The following is a 16,767-nucleotide window of genomic DNA, read 5'->3' on the forward strand; positions in this document are numbered from 1 at the left end:
GCATGAGGACTCTCTGGAAGATGAAGCGGATGTGGCAGATCAGGGCTCTGATCCTGACGCCGCGCTCAACCTTGATACGCCTGAAGGGGACGCCATAGTAAACGACCTTATAGCGTCCATCAATCAGGTGTTAGATCTTTCTCCTCCAGCCCTTCCGATTGAGGAGTCAGCTACTCAGCAGGAGAAATTTCATTTTAGGTTTCCCAAACGTACACGGAGTGCGATTCTTGATCACTCCGACTTCAAAGATGCAGTCCAGAAACACCGAGCTTTTCCGGATAAGCGCTTTACTAAGCGCCTTCATGACACACATTATCCCTTCCCCCCTGACGTAGTCAAGGGTTGGGCTCAGTGTCCCAAAGTGGATCCTCCAGTCTCTAGACTGGCGGCCAGATCCATAGTTGCAGTGGCAGATGGTGCATCACTCAAGGATGCCACTGACAGGCAGATAGAGCTCCTGATGAAATCCATCTATGACGCTATCGGCGCGTCCTTTGCTCCGGCATTTGCAGCCGTATGGGCACTCCAAGCTATCTCAGCTTGTCAGTCTGAGATTAATGCGGCCACACGGGCCGCTACTCCGCAGGTTGTGTCATTAACCTCTCAGGCGTCGGCGTTTGCGTCCTACGCCATGAATGCTGTACTAGACTCTGCGAGCCGTACAGCGGTAGCATCCGCCAATTCAGTGGCAGTCCGCAGGGCCATGTGGCTATGTGAATGGAAGGCAGACTCTGCTTCCAAAAAGTTTTTAACCGGTTTGCCGTTTTCTGGCGACCGCCTGTTTGGCGAGCAATTGGATGAAATCATTAAACAATCCAAGGGTAAGGACTCGTCCTTACCCCAGTCCAAACCTAGCAGACCTCAACAACGGAAGGTACAATCGAGGTTTCGGTCCTTTCGGCCCTCAGGCAGGTCTCAATTCTCCTCGTCCAACAGGCCTCAAAAGGGTCAGAGGAACTCTGATTCATGGCGGTCTAAGGCACGTCCTAAAAAGACTGCCGGAGGAACCGCTCCCAAAGCGGCCTCCTCATGACTTGCGGACTCCCCAAACCGCATCCTCGGTCGGTGGCAGGCTCTCCCGCTTTTGCGACGCCTGGTGCCCACATGTCCAAGACCGATGGGTGAGAGACATTCTGTCTCACGGTTACAGGATAGAGTTCAATTCTCGTCCTCCGATTCGTTTCTTCAGAACATCTCCGCCCCCCGAGCGAGCCGATGCTCTTCTTCAGGCGGTGAACGCTCTGAAGGCAGAAGGAGTGGTTATCCCTGTTCCCCTTCAACAATGGGGTCACGGTTTTTACTCCAACTTGTTTGTCGTACCAAAAAAGGACGGATCTTTCCGTCCCGTTCTGGACCTCAAACTGCTCAACAGACACGTGAAAACCAGGCGGTTCCGGATGGAATCCCTCCGCTCCGTCATCGCCTCGATGTCCCAAGGAGACTTCCTAGCCTCAATCGACATCAGGGATGCTTATCTCCACGTGCCGATTGCACCAGAGCATCAGCGCTTCCTGCGTTTCGCCATCGGGGACGAACACCTTCAGTTCGTGGCACTGCCTTTCGGCCTGGCAACAGCCCCACGGGTCTTCACCAAGGTCATGGCAACAGTCGTAGCAGTCCTACTCTCTCAGGGACACTCGGTGATCCCTTACTTGGACGACCTTCTTGTCAAGGCCCCCTCTCGGGTGGCATGCCAACACAGCCTGAACATTGCTCTGGAGACTCTCCAGAGGTTCGGGTGGATCATCAATTTCCCAAAGTCAAAGCTGACACCTACACAATCGCTGACATATCTCAGGATGGAGTTTCATACTCTCCCAGCGATAGTGAAACTTCCGCTGGACAAACAGCGATCACTACAGACAGGGGTGCAATCTCTCCTCCGAGCCCAGTCGCACCCCTTGAGACGCCTCATGCACTTCCTAGGGAAGATGGTGGCAGCAATGGAGGCAGTTCCATTTGCACAGTTTCATCTGCGTCCTCTTCAATGGGACATTCTCCGCAAATGGCACAGGAAATCGACGTCCCTCGACAGGAACGTCTCCCTTTCTCGGGCAGCCAAGGCCTCCCTTCAGTGGTGGCTTCTTCCCACTTCCTTGTCGAAGGGGAAATCCTTCCTGCCCCCATCCTGGGCTGTGGTCACGACGGACGCGAGTCTGTCAGGGTGGGGAGCGGTCTTCCTCCACCACAGGGCTCAGGGTACCTGGACTCAGCCAGAGTCCTCCCTTCAGATCAATGTTCTGGAGATAAGGGCAGTGTATCTAGCCCTAAAGGCGTTCCAGCCGTGGCTGGAAGGCAGGCAGATCCGAATTCAGTCAGACAACGCCACGGCGGTGGCATACATCAACCACCAAGGCGGCACACGCAGTCGGCAAGCCTTCCAGGAAGTTCGGCGGATTCTGCTGTGGGTGGAAGCCACAGCCTCCACCATCTCCGCAGTTCACATCCCGGGCGTGGAAAACTGGGAAGCAGACTTCCTCAGTCGCCAGGGCATGGACGCAGGGGAATGGTCTCTTCACCCGGACGTGTTTCAAGAGATCTGTTGCCGCTTGGGGAAGCCGGACGTCGACCTAATGGCGTCCCGGCACAACAACAAGGTCCCGGCATTCATGGCACGGTCTCAAGATCACAGAGCTCTGGCGGCAGACGCCTTAGTTCAGGATTGGTCGCAGTTTCGACTGCCTTATGTCTTTCCTCCTCTGGCACTGCTGCCCAGAGTGTTACGCAAGATCAGGTCCGACTGCCGCCGCGCCATCCTCGTCGCCCCAGACTGGCCGAGGAGGTCGTGGTACCCGGATCTGTGGCATCTCACGGTGGGTCAACCGTGGGCACTACCAGACCGACCAGACTTGCTGTCTCAAGGGCCATTTTTCCATCTGAATTCTGCGGCCCTCAACCTGACTGTGTGGCCATTGAGTCCTGGATCCTAGCGTCTTCAGGGTTATCTCAAGAGGTCATTGCCACTATGAGACAGGCCAGGAAACCAACGTCAGCCAAGATCTACCACAGGACGTGGAGGATCTTCTTATCCTGGTGCTCTGATCAGGGTTTTATTCCCTGGCCATTTGCCTTGCCCACTTTTCTGTCCTTCCTTCAATCCGGAATGGAAAAGGGGCTGTCTCTCGGCTCTCTTAAGGGACAAGTCTCGGCGCTCTCTGTATTTTTTCAAAAGCGTCTAGCAAGGCTTCCGCAAGTACACACGTTCCTGCAGGGGGTGTGCCACATAGTCCCCCCTTACAAGCGCCCGCTAGAACCCTGGGATCTGAACAGGGTGCTAACGGTTCTTCAGAAACCACCTTTCGAGCCAATGAGAGATATTTCTCTTTCTCGCCTCTCGCAGAAGGTGGTCTTCCTCGTGGCAGTCACATCACTTCGCAGAGTGTCGGAGCTAGCTGCACTGCCATGCAAAGCCCCCTTCCTGGTGTTTCACCAGGACAAGGTGGTTCTGCGTCCGGTTCCGGAATTTCTCCCTAAGGTGGTATCCCCTTTTCATCTCAATCAGGATATCTCCTTACCTTCTTTTTGTCCTCATCCAGTTCACCAATGTGAAAAGGATTTGCACTTGTTAGATCTTGTGAGAGCACTCAGACTCTACATTTCTCGTACGGCGCCCCTGCGCCGTTCGGATGCGCTCTTTGTCCTTGTCGCTGGCCAGCGTAAAGGGTCGCAGGCTTCCAAGTCAACCTTGGCTCGGTGGATCAAGGAACCAATTCTTGAAGCCTACCGTTCTTCTGGGCTTCCGGTTCCTTCAGGGCTGAAAGCCCATTCTACCAGAGCCGTGGGTGCGTCCTGGGCATTGCGGCACCAGGCTACGGCTCAGCAGGTGTGTCAGGCGGCTACCTGGTCGAGTCTGCACACTTTCACGAAACACTATCAGGTGCATACCTACGCTTCGGCAGATGCCAGCCTAGGTAGGCGAGTCCTTCAGGCGGCGGTTGCCCACCTGTAGGAAGGGGCCGTGTTACGGCTCTATTACAGAGGTATTCTTTTACCCACCCAGGGACTGCTTTTGGACGTCCCAATTGTCTGGGTCTCCCAATGGAGCGACAAAGAAGAAGGGAATTTTGTTTACTTACCATAAATTCCTTTTCTTCTAGCTCCAATTGGGAGACCCAGCACCCGCCCCTGTTCCCTTCGGGCTGTTGTTCTTTTGTGTACACATGTTGTTCATGTTGAATTGTTCTTTGGTTCATGGTTTAAGTTCTCCGAACATCCTTCGGATTGAATTTACCTTAGACCAATTTATAAGTTTCCTCCTTCCTGCTTTTGCACCAAAACTGAGGAGCCCGTGATGCACGGGAGGGTGTATAGGTAGAGGGGAGGGGTTTACACTTTTAAGTGTAATGCTTTGTGTGGCCTCCGGAGGCATAAGCTATACACCCCAATTGTCTGGGTCTCCCAATTGGAGCTAGAAGAAAAGGAATTTACGGTAAGTAAACAAAATTCCCTTCTTTTCTCCAGAGCACCTTTGTTACCATAGTTGAGCCGGGTTTATCTTACAAATAATACATTACCATGTCTACCTTCTCTATCACTGTATACACAGCACAAATAAAGATGTTTACATCACATAGGATATCCCCAGGCTCTGCTGCACAACACATAAGGTACACTAAAGGGTGCTTTACACGCTGCGACATCGCTAACGATATATCATCGGGGTCACGTCATTAGTGACGCACATCCGGCATCGTTAGCGACATCGCAGTGTGTGACACCAAGGAGCGACGATCAACGATAGCAAACAAGTCAAAAATCGTTGATCGTTTGCATGTCGCTCCTTTTCATAATATCGTTGGTGGGGCATGCCTCTGGTGGTTCCTCGTTTCTGCGACATCACACATCTCTGTGTGTGACACCGCAGGAACGACGAACATCTCCTTACCTGCGTCCACCGGCAATGAGGAAGGAAGCAGGTGGGCGGCATGTTCCGGCCGCTCATCTGCGCCCCTCCTCTGCTATTAGATGGCTGCCGTGTGACGTCGCTGTGACGCCGCATGAACCGCCCCCTTATAAAGGAGGTGGATCGCCGGCCACAGCGACGTCGCAGGGAAGATAAGTCCATGTGACGGGTGTAAGCGATGTTGTGCCCCACGCGATTTGCCCGTGACGCACAACCGACGGGGACGGGTATGTACGCTAGCAATATCGGTAACGATATCGCAGCGTGTAAAGCCCGCTTAAGATTCAGCTCTATGCCATTAATTATGACCAAAAGCAGCATTACAAGGAGTCTCTGGGTAATGTAGTCTGTATTATGGGAACCATATCAGAGGTGAAGAAGGAATCAAGATGGCAAACAATCCAGATGTTGCACATCAACTTAAATAGGTATACACAAGATATAAACAAAAACTTCTAAATTATTTTTAATGTTTCACCCCCAGCTAATTTTTTTTACTAATCGTTTCTAAATATGTATGCCATGTGGTGTACGCAAATGCATTAAATTACTTACCAATCACAGTCTTTTCCGACATGCAGAGCTGCTCTGGTCCTCTTTTGGACCACGTGACTAGTCTTCAGCTTTGCTGACTCTGGCAGTCTACTTTGTGCTATGGTAGTTCTTCTAGTTTTGGAGAATTTGGATATGAAATTCAATTGTGGATTAATATTTTATCCTATTCCTTACAGATTGGGGAAGAGTTCGAGTTTAACTGTCAGGACTGTGTTTGCCGAGAAGGTGGTAGTGGAATCACTTGTCAACAACATGAATGTAAGCCAATCAAAGACTTGACATGTGAGCTGGAAGGTTTCCATCCTGTGATCCAGATCAAAGCCACCGATAGCTGCTGCAATGAGAATGTGTGCAGTAAGTCCATGCTATACCTTCATAGTGTCTCTACAAAGAAAGAACTATAAAAATATACGGGAATCCATAGGACTAATTGTCATATGATTCTTTCCATTTAGAGTGTGATACTAAATTATGCTCAACCAAATCACCCAACTGTGACCTCGGCTACGAAATTGTTGGTGGCATTCCAGACGGACACTGCTGTCCTGTGTATACATGTGGTACGTCACCTTATTTTATATTTCCATACATTTATTATTTGAAAAGTAAATAAATAATTAAATTTGCAGATCAGGCTAAATTGACCTTGACCAAATAATTTTGTGATCTGAGGTATATACAATAAATCCTTTCATTAGTATAAAGGGAAATATGAGTAACCTTAAGTGGTATGGCAATGTACAACATTGTCTACATGATGTGGATACGAGGACAGAATTCGTAGGAGAAGGCAAAACTTTGTCTACAGCTTTAACAAGGTCTGATTGAAAGTCCAACCATTAATTCCAAATTTCCAAATAATATGGTCTTTCAAATAGTTTTATCGGTTTTAGGTTTGAAGGTAGATATAAGTTAATCGAGTTCAATCTGTAACCTAACATGTTGATTCCTCTAATTCTTTCAAAAGTGCTAATTGCATTGACTTCAGACGGACATTTTTTTTACTTTATTTTACTTTTAATTGCATATATATATATATATATATATATATATATATATATATATATATATATATATATAAAAAAAAATATACATCCACATTATTCAGAGTCACAAAACAGAATGATAATCCAAGGCCGGGGTGAGATTACAACCCTTGCACCTATTGAAGTCATGCCTCTGTATTTCATTTAATGAACAAAATTTACCAATTAATCAACAAAAGCACTAACTTGATTGTCTTCTCACAAGCTGATGCCTTGGATAACATTCCCTCATGAACGGTGTCTTTTAGGCATATTTAGGGAATCATGCCTTTGCAGTATTGTATACATGGAATATAACCAAATTATGAGTTAAGATTTTGTATCTGGAATCTACATTGAGAATCATTAATTTTGTGGTTAGATGCGTTCCGCTGCTTCCATAAAATAAAGTTGAGAGAAAAGTACATAGAGCCACCTACCCATTCATTCTCCTCTGCTGCGGCGGATGGTGGTTCTCCCAATAGAAATGTGAAAGGTCTGGCAACCCCTCTTCTCCATATGTGAGACTAGGAGCAAGACTCCACATCTGTTAGATCTTTAAAGAGGTTGGCCACTGCTTTAACAAGGATGGCCAATCGTTAGGATAGGCCATCAATGTCTGATTGTCCGGGTTCTGCCACCCTGTAGTCCCACCAATCTGTTGTTCTTGGTAGCAGCAGATGGCCAGAAATGCTCAGAGTTCCAGAGCTTTGCCTACAACTGATAGCGACTTGCTGCGGCCGGTACTGCACATCTGCCTCCCATTCAAATTAATAGTACCCAGTCGTGACCACTATCAGACGACAGGTCAGCTTTAGAACTGAGCATTTCCGAGAGCATCTGATCAGCGGGGTTGCCAGGTGTCAGATTGATGACATATCCTAAGGATAGGCCACCATTGTAAACATAGTGGACAACCTCTTTAAGTCATTATTATGTGAATTTTCAGGAATTTCTAAGTTGTTAATACTCAATTGTTTGATTTTGCCCTAGAAGAGTTAATTGATTCACATTACAGTAATAACCATACAGTATGTGTGAAATATCACACAGATTTCAGTTACATCTCCAACATTAGGGACATTGACATTTGTTCTTTGTGGCAATTTTGGTATATTTGGTTAACTTCAGGATCTGTTAATGGACTTCCCATTTTCTTGAGCATTTCATATCCTGTAAATATAATTGATAAACAGTAAAAAAAAACATACGGTAAATAAAACGAGTGTGGGTTTAGGTTTTAACTGTTATGCAAATGGATCTCCGATATCAGTGACTCATACATTTTCCAACAGGGTCAACAAATCTAAATGGTTGTAAACCAGTTTAAAATAATGTATTTTTTTTCTGTTTTGTAGTCCGTAAGAATGTCTGTGTTCATGGAAGTGCAGAATATTTGGTAAGTTTTTTTGTTTAAAGTTTGGTTAAACAAATTCTAATGTGATATGAGGATATCACACTCTTCCTCCTCCAACGTTTCTATTTGGGAATGCTATTAATTAGACAGGAGGATTACAAATTAAGGGCTCTTTTGTACATTACACGGAAAGGTAATTGATATCATTGGGCACCATGTAATCGTTCCTCTTCCTATGGTAATGCTGAAGGGAATAGAGCAGTTAAGGGTGCTTTACACACTGCGACATCGCTAACGATAAATCGTCAGGGTCATGTCGTTAGTGATGCACATCGGGCGCTGTTAGTGACATCGCAGCGTGTGACACCAAGGAGCAACGATCAACGATCGCAAAAACGACAAAAATCGTTGATCGTTGACACGTCGCTCTTTTTCATAATATCGTTGGTGGTGCATGCCGCTGGTTGTTCGTCGTTCCTGCGGCATCAAACATCGCTATGTATGACGCTGCAGAAACGATGAACATCTCCTATCCTGCGTCCACCGGCAATGAGGAAGGAAGGAGGTGGACGGGATGTTCCGGCCGCTCATCTCTGCCCCTCCTCTGCTATTGGGCGGCCGCTTAGTGACGCTGCAGTGAGGTCGCTATGACGCCGAACGCACCTCCCCCTTGAAGGAGGGATTGTTCGGCGGTCACAGTGACATCGCTGAAAAGGTATGTGCATGTGACGCTGCTGTAGCGATAATGTTCGCTACGGCAGCGATCACCAAATGTCGCAGGAACGACGGGGGTGGGTGCTATCGCGCACGATATCGCTAGCTATGTCGCAGCGTGCAAAGCACCCTTAAAGCACCCTTTACCACATAACTTACCGTAGTTTAAAAGCCAAACCAGATACTATTTGCAGACACGTGTTTTGGGTGTTTGCCACTCATCAGTGCAAAGCATGAGATCTGATTTGGCTGAATTAAAACTCTTTTAGATCACTGCTTTCAAATCAAACCATGGCCAAATAGTATAAAATTAACATACAAATGCAAGATATAAAATGTAGGCCCTTCCCAATTCCAAAAGCTAATGTTGTGGTTATAGAGTATTGTACATTGTTTCCCAATTTTGATCTGAACATGACGACATTGTGTTTCTGCAGCCTGGAGCTCCAGTGTTCTCTGACAAATGCCAGAACTGTGTGTGTACAGAAAGTGAAAGCAGTCTGACAGGACTAGAGATAAAATGCTCCCATGTACCATGCAATATACAGTGCCCTATGGTAAGTACTATCTGTATACAGTATGTAATGTCATGTACAATGGCGTCCACATTCAGTGAGCTCTTTAGAATGAGACATTCTGGCATAAATGTTTGTAAGAGCAGACAACACGGCTGGGGACAGGGAATCTGGTTTTGATACACCAGTGGGACTGAATAAAAAAAACGAAATTTAATAATTTAAAGGCGTATGTCAATAATTTTGCATGTACAGTGTAGCTCTCAATATAATTGCTTCTTATAATATTTACTGCTTCTAATTTCTTGTAATCACAGGGCTACCAGTTGGTGAAGAAGACCGCAGAAGACTGTTGTGGAGTGTGTGAACAGACCCACTGTATTCTAAATCAGAATGGTATCTACCAGCTCATGAAGGTTTGTTCATACCATATACTATTCCATATCATTGGGAATCTGATGTCATGATTCTGCAGCATTGCTCTGCTCTCCTGCAGAGCCTATGCTGGGCCTCATATTTTTGCCCGGTTCCCACTCGAGTCCTGTGTGGTGTGGGAGGGGTCTTGTCTCTGGAGCCTTGTTCTGGGTGATTGTTCGGCTTTATTTGGGAACTGTTTCACCCGGAATGCACCAGTGATAGTTCCTGTTTTGCAGTGCACGTCTCTGGTTTCCGTATCTGACCTGATCTTGACCCGCTACCTAGTTCCACTCCTCCCCTTCCTGTCTCCTTACCTACTGACTTTATTCCCTGACTACCAGACCTCGGCTTGTTCCCTGACTCTGGGTCTGCTCACTCACTTGTACTTACGTGACCTCTCTGTTTACCAACCCTGGCTCGTCCCCTGACTCTAGTCCTGCTCGCTCCTTTGTACTAATGTGACCTCTCTGTTTACCAACCATGGCTCATCCCCTGACTCCGGATCTGCTAGCTCTTTTGGTCATTTATGTTATCTCCTGGCTTTTGACCCCTGGCTTGTTTGACTGCCCCTTACTAGGTGTGTCTAACGACACCTAGTGTACAAACCCGGCAGATCCACTCCACTACTGTGCTTGGCAACATTTAATGACTTGGTGTCTTATTACAGCCTGGTTCTCGTCATCACATCTGATTTTGTGAGCCTATGATTTTTCTACATACATTACATATTAATGGGCCACTTTGGAGAAGCTAAATTGTCATAGCAAGATGTCAAAGATAAAGTATATAAAGAAATAATGATCGAAGAATATAAAGCAATCTAAAAAATAATTGGTAGTATTAATATAAAAACTGTATGGTGTCCCTAGGTGGATTTGGTCTACGTAAGTGTTCCTAAATTTACCTAAGCCTATATAAATGATATATAAGTACTCCCACATCTGTGACAAAACAGTCCTGCACCTACCAAACACATAGCGTAAGAACATGTCAAGAGACCCGACATTGGCCCGTTAGAGCCTCCTAATCAAGATGAAGATCTATGAACACCACTGAGAAAAATACTGTGGAGCCGATTCATCGAACATTTTTGCCTGAAATCTGGTGTAAAATTGTTCGAAATATTGCCAAATTTTTGCATAACTCATTGTTGAGAAAAACCTTTCTGGCTTTTTCCATTTTTACACGAGCTCCGCCTACAGTTTGAAAAGTGGGTGGCATTTTAGCAAAATAAGTGAGGTTGAAAAAGTCATCATATGTCCTCATAATTTATCATAGTTCACGCCACAAAAGTTGAGTAAAAGTAGAGGAAATTAGCAGGTGCACAACAGCTGAATGATGGGTCTATTTAATAAATTGTATTAACTCCTAATGACTTGGTGCACCTTATTCTGGTGCACCCTGGATCAAAACTGTTGAACAATACTCCTCTCTTGAGGAATTGGACCCTGTTTCTGCAATTATCAATTCCATATTTTGGAACAAGGGAAATAAAAACTATTCTAACATAATATCTCAGAATTATAGTGCCCAGCAATATTACAGAATTATAGTGCCCAACTATGAGTAAATAAAGCCACAATACAGATTATACTTAATACTGCAATAAGTTGAGGCTCAGTGCGCATGATCAGAAGTCCCCGTCACTTCCGGTCATGTGCACTATGAAGCCAGGTGTACGCGTTCCGGCTTTAGACAGGTCTAATGCGCATGACCGGAAATGCCGGGACTTCTAACCATGCGCACACAGCCTCAACCTGGCGTCATCGGCAGTGACAACAGACACAAGTACACCGTCACGCATCACTGCCAATGACGCTGAGTATTGAATAGCATATTAGGACTGTGATCGTGCTAACATGCTAAGAGGGCAGATTAGTCAGGGGAAATAATGCCATTGCGACAAGTCCCTGAGCTCATTAGCATATCATAAACGATCTTTAGAAATACTTTTTCTAAAGATCTCTTTATCTTTGCTACTAGATACAGGGATGGTTAGGCAGGAATTAGCAATATGCACCCAGAACTGCTCGTGGGTCTGGGCGCATATTGGACCTGACAGGTTCCCTTTAAGCATTTGGTGCTGATATTTCTTAACTATTTCTGCATCTCTTGGCAGGAAAAAATGCAGCAGCAGAAACACACATTTTTGCAGCGCTTTTGCCACCCTTTTTGGTGCAGTATCTCCCTTTCATTAGAATAGGTGAAATCTGCTGCAAAAACGCGGAAAGAATTGATACGCTGTGAATTTAAATCTGCATCAAATACTCAACGCATGCGTGAGACTTCACGATTCTCGTTGGCTTTGCTGGCATCAGGATTCACTTCAAGTTTTGTGACAAATCTGAACTCAAAACACATTAGAAAAACTTGATAAAAATGCAACGTGTGCACACAGCCTTAATATGAAGATAAGTCTGAAAATCTACCAATTGATTACTTTAACTAATGGAAATACATACTGTATATCATTAGGGAAAAATCAATAAAAACCTTAGAATAAAAAAAGAAAAAAAAGCATATCCTAATACTTCTTTTCTGCTGTCTACAGCCTGATGAAATTCGAAATGCCGAAAATGACAACTGCACCCTGTACAGCTGCACTCGGATCAAGAAACAGTTCATCACATCCATCTCACAAATCTCATGTCCTCTCTTTAACGAAGAGTTGTGTGAACCTGTGAGTATTATCGATGGAAATTATTTTTACTTTTTTGGGGCATTTTATTTTCTTAAAACGTCTTTTTGAACAAACTAAATATTTTTGCGTTTTTTTTGCAGGGAACCATTCAATTGTTACCCAATGGGTGCTGTAAAGTATGTAAGTATACAAAATATAAATACTATTATTCCGGTTTTCATATTTTCTTTAATAATTTATCTCTCTGTACTTTAATAATTAAATAAATAAGGAACTTGTATTGTTTTTGTAAGAATAATGGGATGTAATTTATTGTACAGGTATTGAGAAGACATCCTCCTGCCAACTGCAAGTAAACTATGACTATGTGCTCTACAATAACTGCCGATCAGAAAATAAGGTTCAGACGACTCGCTGTGATGGGACATGTGGAACCTATTCCATGTAAGTTGCGTTGCAATAATTATTCATATTTGGGGGGTATTTATCAAATGAAATCCACCAGATTCTGGAGAATTTTGCAGGAAAAGAAAACCGATTTCCATGATTTGCACCATATATTTTTAGATATTTTTTGTGCCTTGTTCAACAAGGTGAGTTGATTTTGGGAAACTGCAGCAAAAAGCAAAAAAAAAGCATCAATATGTTCGTGCAGCGTTCTGTAGTGACATTTTACCTACCCTTGACAGTTATTGCATTTTGCATTTTCTGCTTCTGGTGCATGCAATCTGCCTTCTAAAACAAGTGTGCAAATAAAATTATTTTTAAGATGCACACTTTAGTCAGTTGCAGTTAAATATCTGTATTTGGGGGAATTTTCATTTGTATTTTATTAAAAAATAATTATTCCCCTCCACAAAAAGTATTGCACAAGAAATGAAAAATTCAGTATAGTCACTTGTGACAAACAAACACATCATCTTTGATACTGATTTCAATTTTTTTCTTTCTAGGGCTTGCTACTGCTTTCTAGTGCATTAAGAATAAAAAAAAGACAGTTTAATTGTAATTAAAATGTAGCAGGACAGATGCCAGCCACAGTATATTACTGATCAGTCTGGAACTGCTGCTGTCACCTCCCCCATCTCACACCACCACGATCAATTAAACCTATGTATTTACAGACTAAAACTCCCATCTGCTTCACTGTTGTAGTTATAGTACACATTACTTTCTAGAGTATTCGTCCAATTTTTTAGGGTTTTTCTCCCTTTGTCTATTGCTAATCTGTGAGCTCTGACATTCTCTCACTATTTTACACTAAAGCAGCTGCTGCATTCCCTGACTAGGCTTTTATAGAGGCTATGATAATCCCTTCTGATTGAATATGCTTTACCATATGTTGTGGTAGCTGAAATGGGGAAGCTTGCATATAACACCTGAGGTAATGTCAGCCTTCTGTGGTTGATGCAAACTTCTGAAATGTATAACATGATGGATGACATTTTTTTGGCGATTGGCTCAAATAGAGTCGCAAATTATTCGAATTCACCAGGACTTACAAATTTAATAAAGAGAGACTCAAATAATTTGTATGAAATCAATTTGATCATCTCTAATCTCTATGTATTATGTCTAAGAGTCTAATCCATGGATATCTATTACATACTGTAGGTACTCCGCGGAGGCCAGAGCCATATCACACAGATGTACCTGCTGTCAGGAGGTGCAGACCAGCCGGAAGAGAGTCAAGCTCCGGTGTGCTGACGGCAGTGACGTGGATCACGAATACATTGATGTGGAGAAATGTGACTGCATAAATACAGACTGTGGACATGAGAAAACAAATGACAATCAGACCCCTGTCCGTGCCCGGCGAGGCCTTAGAGTGAAAGGTCTCCACTAGGCGGAGGCTTACACAATTCATAACGCCAAATACTAATAAAAGCTAAATATATTGTCCCATAATTAATGTCATTATTGTTTACTTTATGTTTTTTTTCCTGCCGTGAAATAAAAGCACTTATATCATATTGTCATTATATTATTTTATTCTTTCCCAACTTAATGTGAATGAGCATTAATATAATATAGTAATTGTACAAGTAAGGGTGATTTTCAGCAATTAGTTATACTGTATAGTTAATTCTTTACAAATCTGAAGGTTCAAAGATTACGAGCACCTTCTAACTACATTTTTTTAATTGTTAATTTGCTTTTAAGCTACTTTCTGAATAAAAAAAACTTTACTAATTTTTTTTTGCCATTTTGCTGCTGTAGAAGGTTTTTAAAGGCAACCTGTCATTTTGTAAACTGCTAATTACCTGCAGATATAGGGTTAATCTGTAGATAAATAGCATTAAATTGATGCCCGGCAGCCTTCCTGAAAGTGCAGCTAACAGGAGAAAAATGAACTTATTTTCTCCCTGGATCTGCTGGTTTTCAGTCATCACTGTCACTGTGAGTAGTGACTGTAAGCTCGCTCCAGCACATTGATTGACAGCCACACTTTCAGTATGGTGGCAGCATTGTTATTATTATTTATTATTATAGCGCCATCAATGTGAAAGGGGTGTACATAATAGGGACAAGTACAATAATCATAAACAATACAAGACACAGGTACAGGAGGAGAGAGGTCTCTACCCGCGAGGGCTCACAGTCTACAATTGATAGGTGAGGATACAGTAGGTGAGGGTAGAGCTGATAGTGCGGCGCTGTATCAGACTGAGGGTTATGGCAGGTTGTAGGCTTGTCGGAAGAGGTGGGTCTTCAGGTTCCTTTTGAAGCTTGTCAAGGTAGGCGAGAGTCTGATATGTTGTGGCAGAGCATTCCAGAGTATGGGGGAGGCACGGGAGAAATCTTGGATGCGATGGTGGGAAGAGGAGATGAGAGGGGAGTAGAGATGGAGATCTTGTGAGAATCGAAGGTTACGTGCAGGTAAGTACCGGGAGACTAGGTCACAGATGTAGGGAGGAGACAGGTTGTGGATGGCTTTGTAGGTCATGGTTAGTGTTTTGAACTGGAGTCGTTGGGCAATGGGAAGCAAGTGAAGGGATAAGCAGAGGAGAGGTCGGGGAATAGCGAGGGGAGAGGTGGATTAGCCGGGCACCATAGTTTAGAGTTTGTAACTCTTTTTACCTGCACATTAACCCTATATCTGCAGGTAAAAGTAGTTTTTCCAAGGTGACAGGTTCCCTTTAAGTTTTTTATCTAGCTGAGCGCTTTGCAAAAATTGTACAAATACGTAAAAGTTCATGCTCAGTTCTGACATATTTCTCTGTGTGCGCTCTTCATTCTCTGTGTTACGCCGTATTCGCACATTGATTTGTCATGGACTCTCCAAGAATAGACCATGATGCACTGACTCTGTAGATATCATGACCTGAATTTCATAGCTTCATATATGCCTCTGAGGCTGTGGAGTTTGGTTTAGGAGACCTGTAGAGTCAGAGCATCACATTCTGTACACTGACCACGACACATAGGTGTGTGAATGTGGCATCCGTGACAGCAGCAGGTGGGAGGTTGTTAGACTGCCGGGACCCAAAAGCCCAAACCGAAGTCCCTTGTAATAGCCACACCACACTCTTGATGAGCTCCAGGTCTCACAAGCAGGAGAGGACCGGAACAGGCAAAGCAGGGTAATTTAAGGAGAAAGAAGTAGGAGGGGAAAAGAGCATCATAAAGGGAGGAGGAAGAGGGTATTATGTGGGACGGCAATTACGCCAAACAGGTCACAGCAACCACGGGGAAGCAGGTGAAAAACTAAGTGAAAAGAAGAGAAAGCATGTACAGACTCAGGTAGGGCAAAGAATGCAGGCTGTAGAAGAGGAGGAAATCAGTGTAATATAGGAGCTGTTCTGATATATGGGAGATACCTCTCTAAAGGGGCCTGAAAATAAGTGAAGGAATGAAAATTATCTTAAATATAATAAATAATGGTGCTCATAATGTTTAAAATAGAATTACCACCAAAAATATATTGATGTCACAAAGTGGCCTCAGCACATTGAGTGAACACAATACGTTGCTATAAAATTTGTCTTACTAGTAGTGAAACTCAGCACTCAATACCGTACTTTCCAAAAGGTGTGAATTTTATTAAAATATACAACAATCCAGAAGCAGCAGCTAATGATGTTTTGATCTTATATGGTCCTTCATCAGGTATTAGCTGTATGGAAGAGTTGTACAAAAAAATTGATATTATAAAACATACAGAGAAAGAAATATAATAAAATACTTGACAGAGAAGCATAGCAGATTTATAAACAACACTTTGATGGAAAAGGTGACCTGCATGGACCCTCAAAAAAGGGGGGGAAGAAGGGATTGGGAGGGAAACGGAGTGATGAACATTTGTAGTGACGACACCCCTACAGGGGGCGCTGGAGAGCCATGCTGCACAAGCTCCTCCTACACCCTGTGTATCAAGTATTTCCTGTTTGAGGTCACATGAGTAGGGCGGCGCCAGCTGTATGGTGAAATGCTATTGGTTGTGGGGATGATATGGGCATTTAGTCTCTATGACTACTCAGAAGAAGTAGCAGTAGGCGGGCTACTAAAATAATAAATGGAGTGAGTGCATTACAATACATGGAAAGGTTATCAAAATTAGGTCTATTTACTCTAGAAAAGAGAAGACTCAGGGGCACTTTGCACACTAAGACATCGCAGGCCGATGCTGCGATGCCGAG

The 16,767-nt window shown here is 44.1% G+C and overlaps 1 protein-coding gene across 1 annotated transcript in view; it reads left to right on the forward strand.

The window, feature by feature from the left end:
• The window catches only part of MUC2 (mucin 2, oligomeric mucus/gel-forming), a 133,547-nt gene extending 119,447 nt beyond the window's left edge, over window positions 1–14,100 (forward strand). The window contains exons 48-56 of the mRNA XM_075326946.1: window positions 5,635–5,812; window positions 5,914–6,018; window positions 7,842–7,882; window positions 8,992–9,111; window positions 9,387–9,485; window positions 12,038–12,166; window positions 12,268–12,307; window positions 12,448–12,571; window positions 13,742–14,100. Of these exons, the coding sequence (XP_075183061.1) occupies window positions 5,635–5,812; window positions 5,914–6,018; window positions 7,842–7,882; window positions 8,992–9,111; window positions 9,387–9,485; window positions 12,038–12,166; window positions 12,268–12,307; window positions 12,448–12,571; window positions 13,742–13,973 (1,068 nt within the window). The 3' untranslated portion in view covers window positions 13,974–14,100. The remainder of the gene's footprint in view (window positions 1–5,634; window positions 5,813–5,913; window positions 6,019–7,841; window positions 7,883–8,991; window positions 9,112–9,386; window positions 9,486–12,037; window positions 12,167–12,267; window positions 12,308–12,447; window positions 12,572–13,741) is intronic.
• Window positions 14,101–16,767: the final 2,667 nt, after the last annotated feature.

This window comes from Anomaloglossus baeobatrachus, chromosome 10, assembly GCF_048569485.1.
Source record: "Anomaloglossus baeobatrachus isolate aAnoBae1 chromosome 10, aAnoBae1.hap1, whole genome shotgun sequence".
Lineage (NCBI taxonomy): Eukaryota > Metazoa > Chordata > Amphibia > Anura > Aromobatidae > Anomaloglossus > Anomaloglossus baeobatrachus.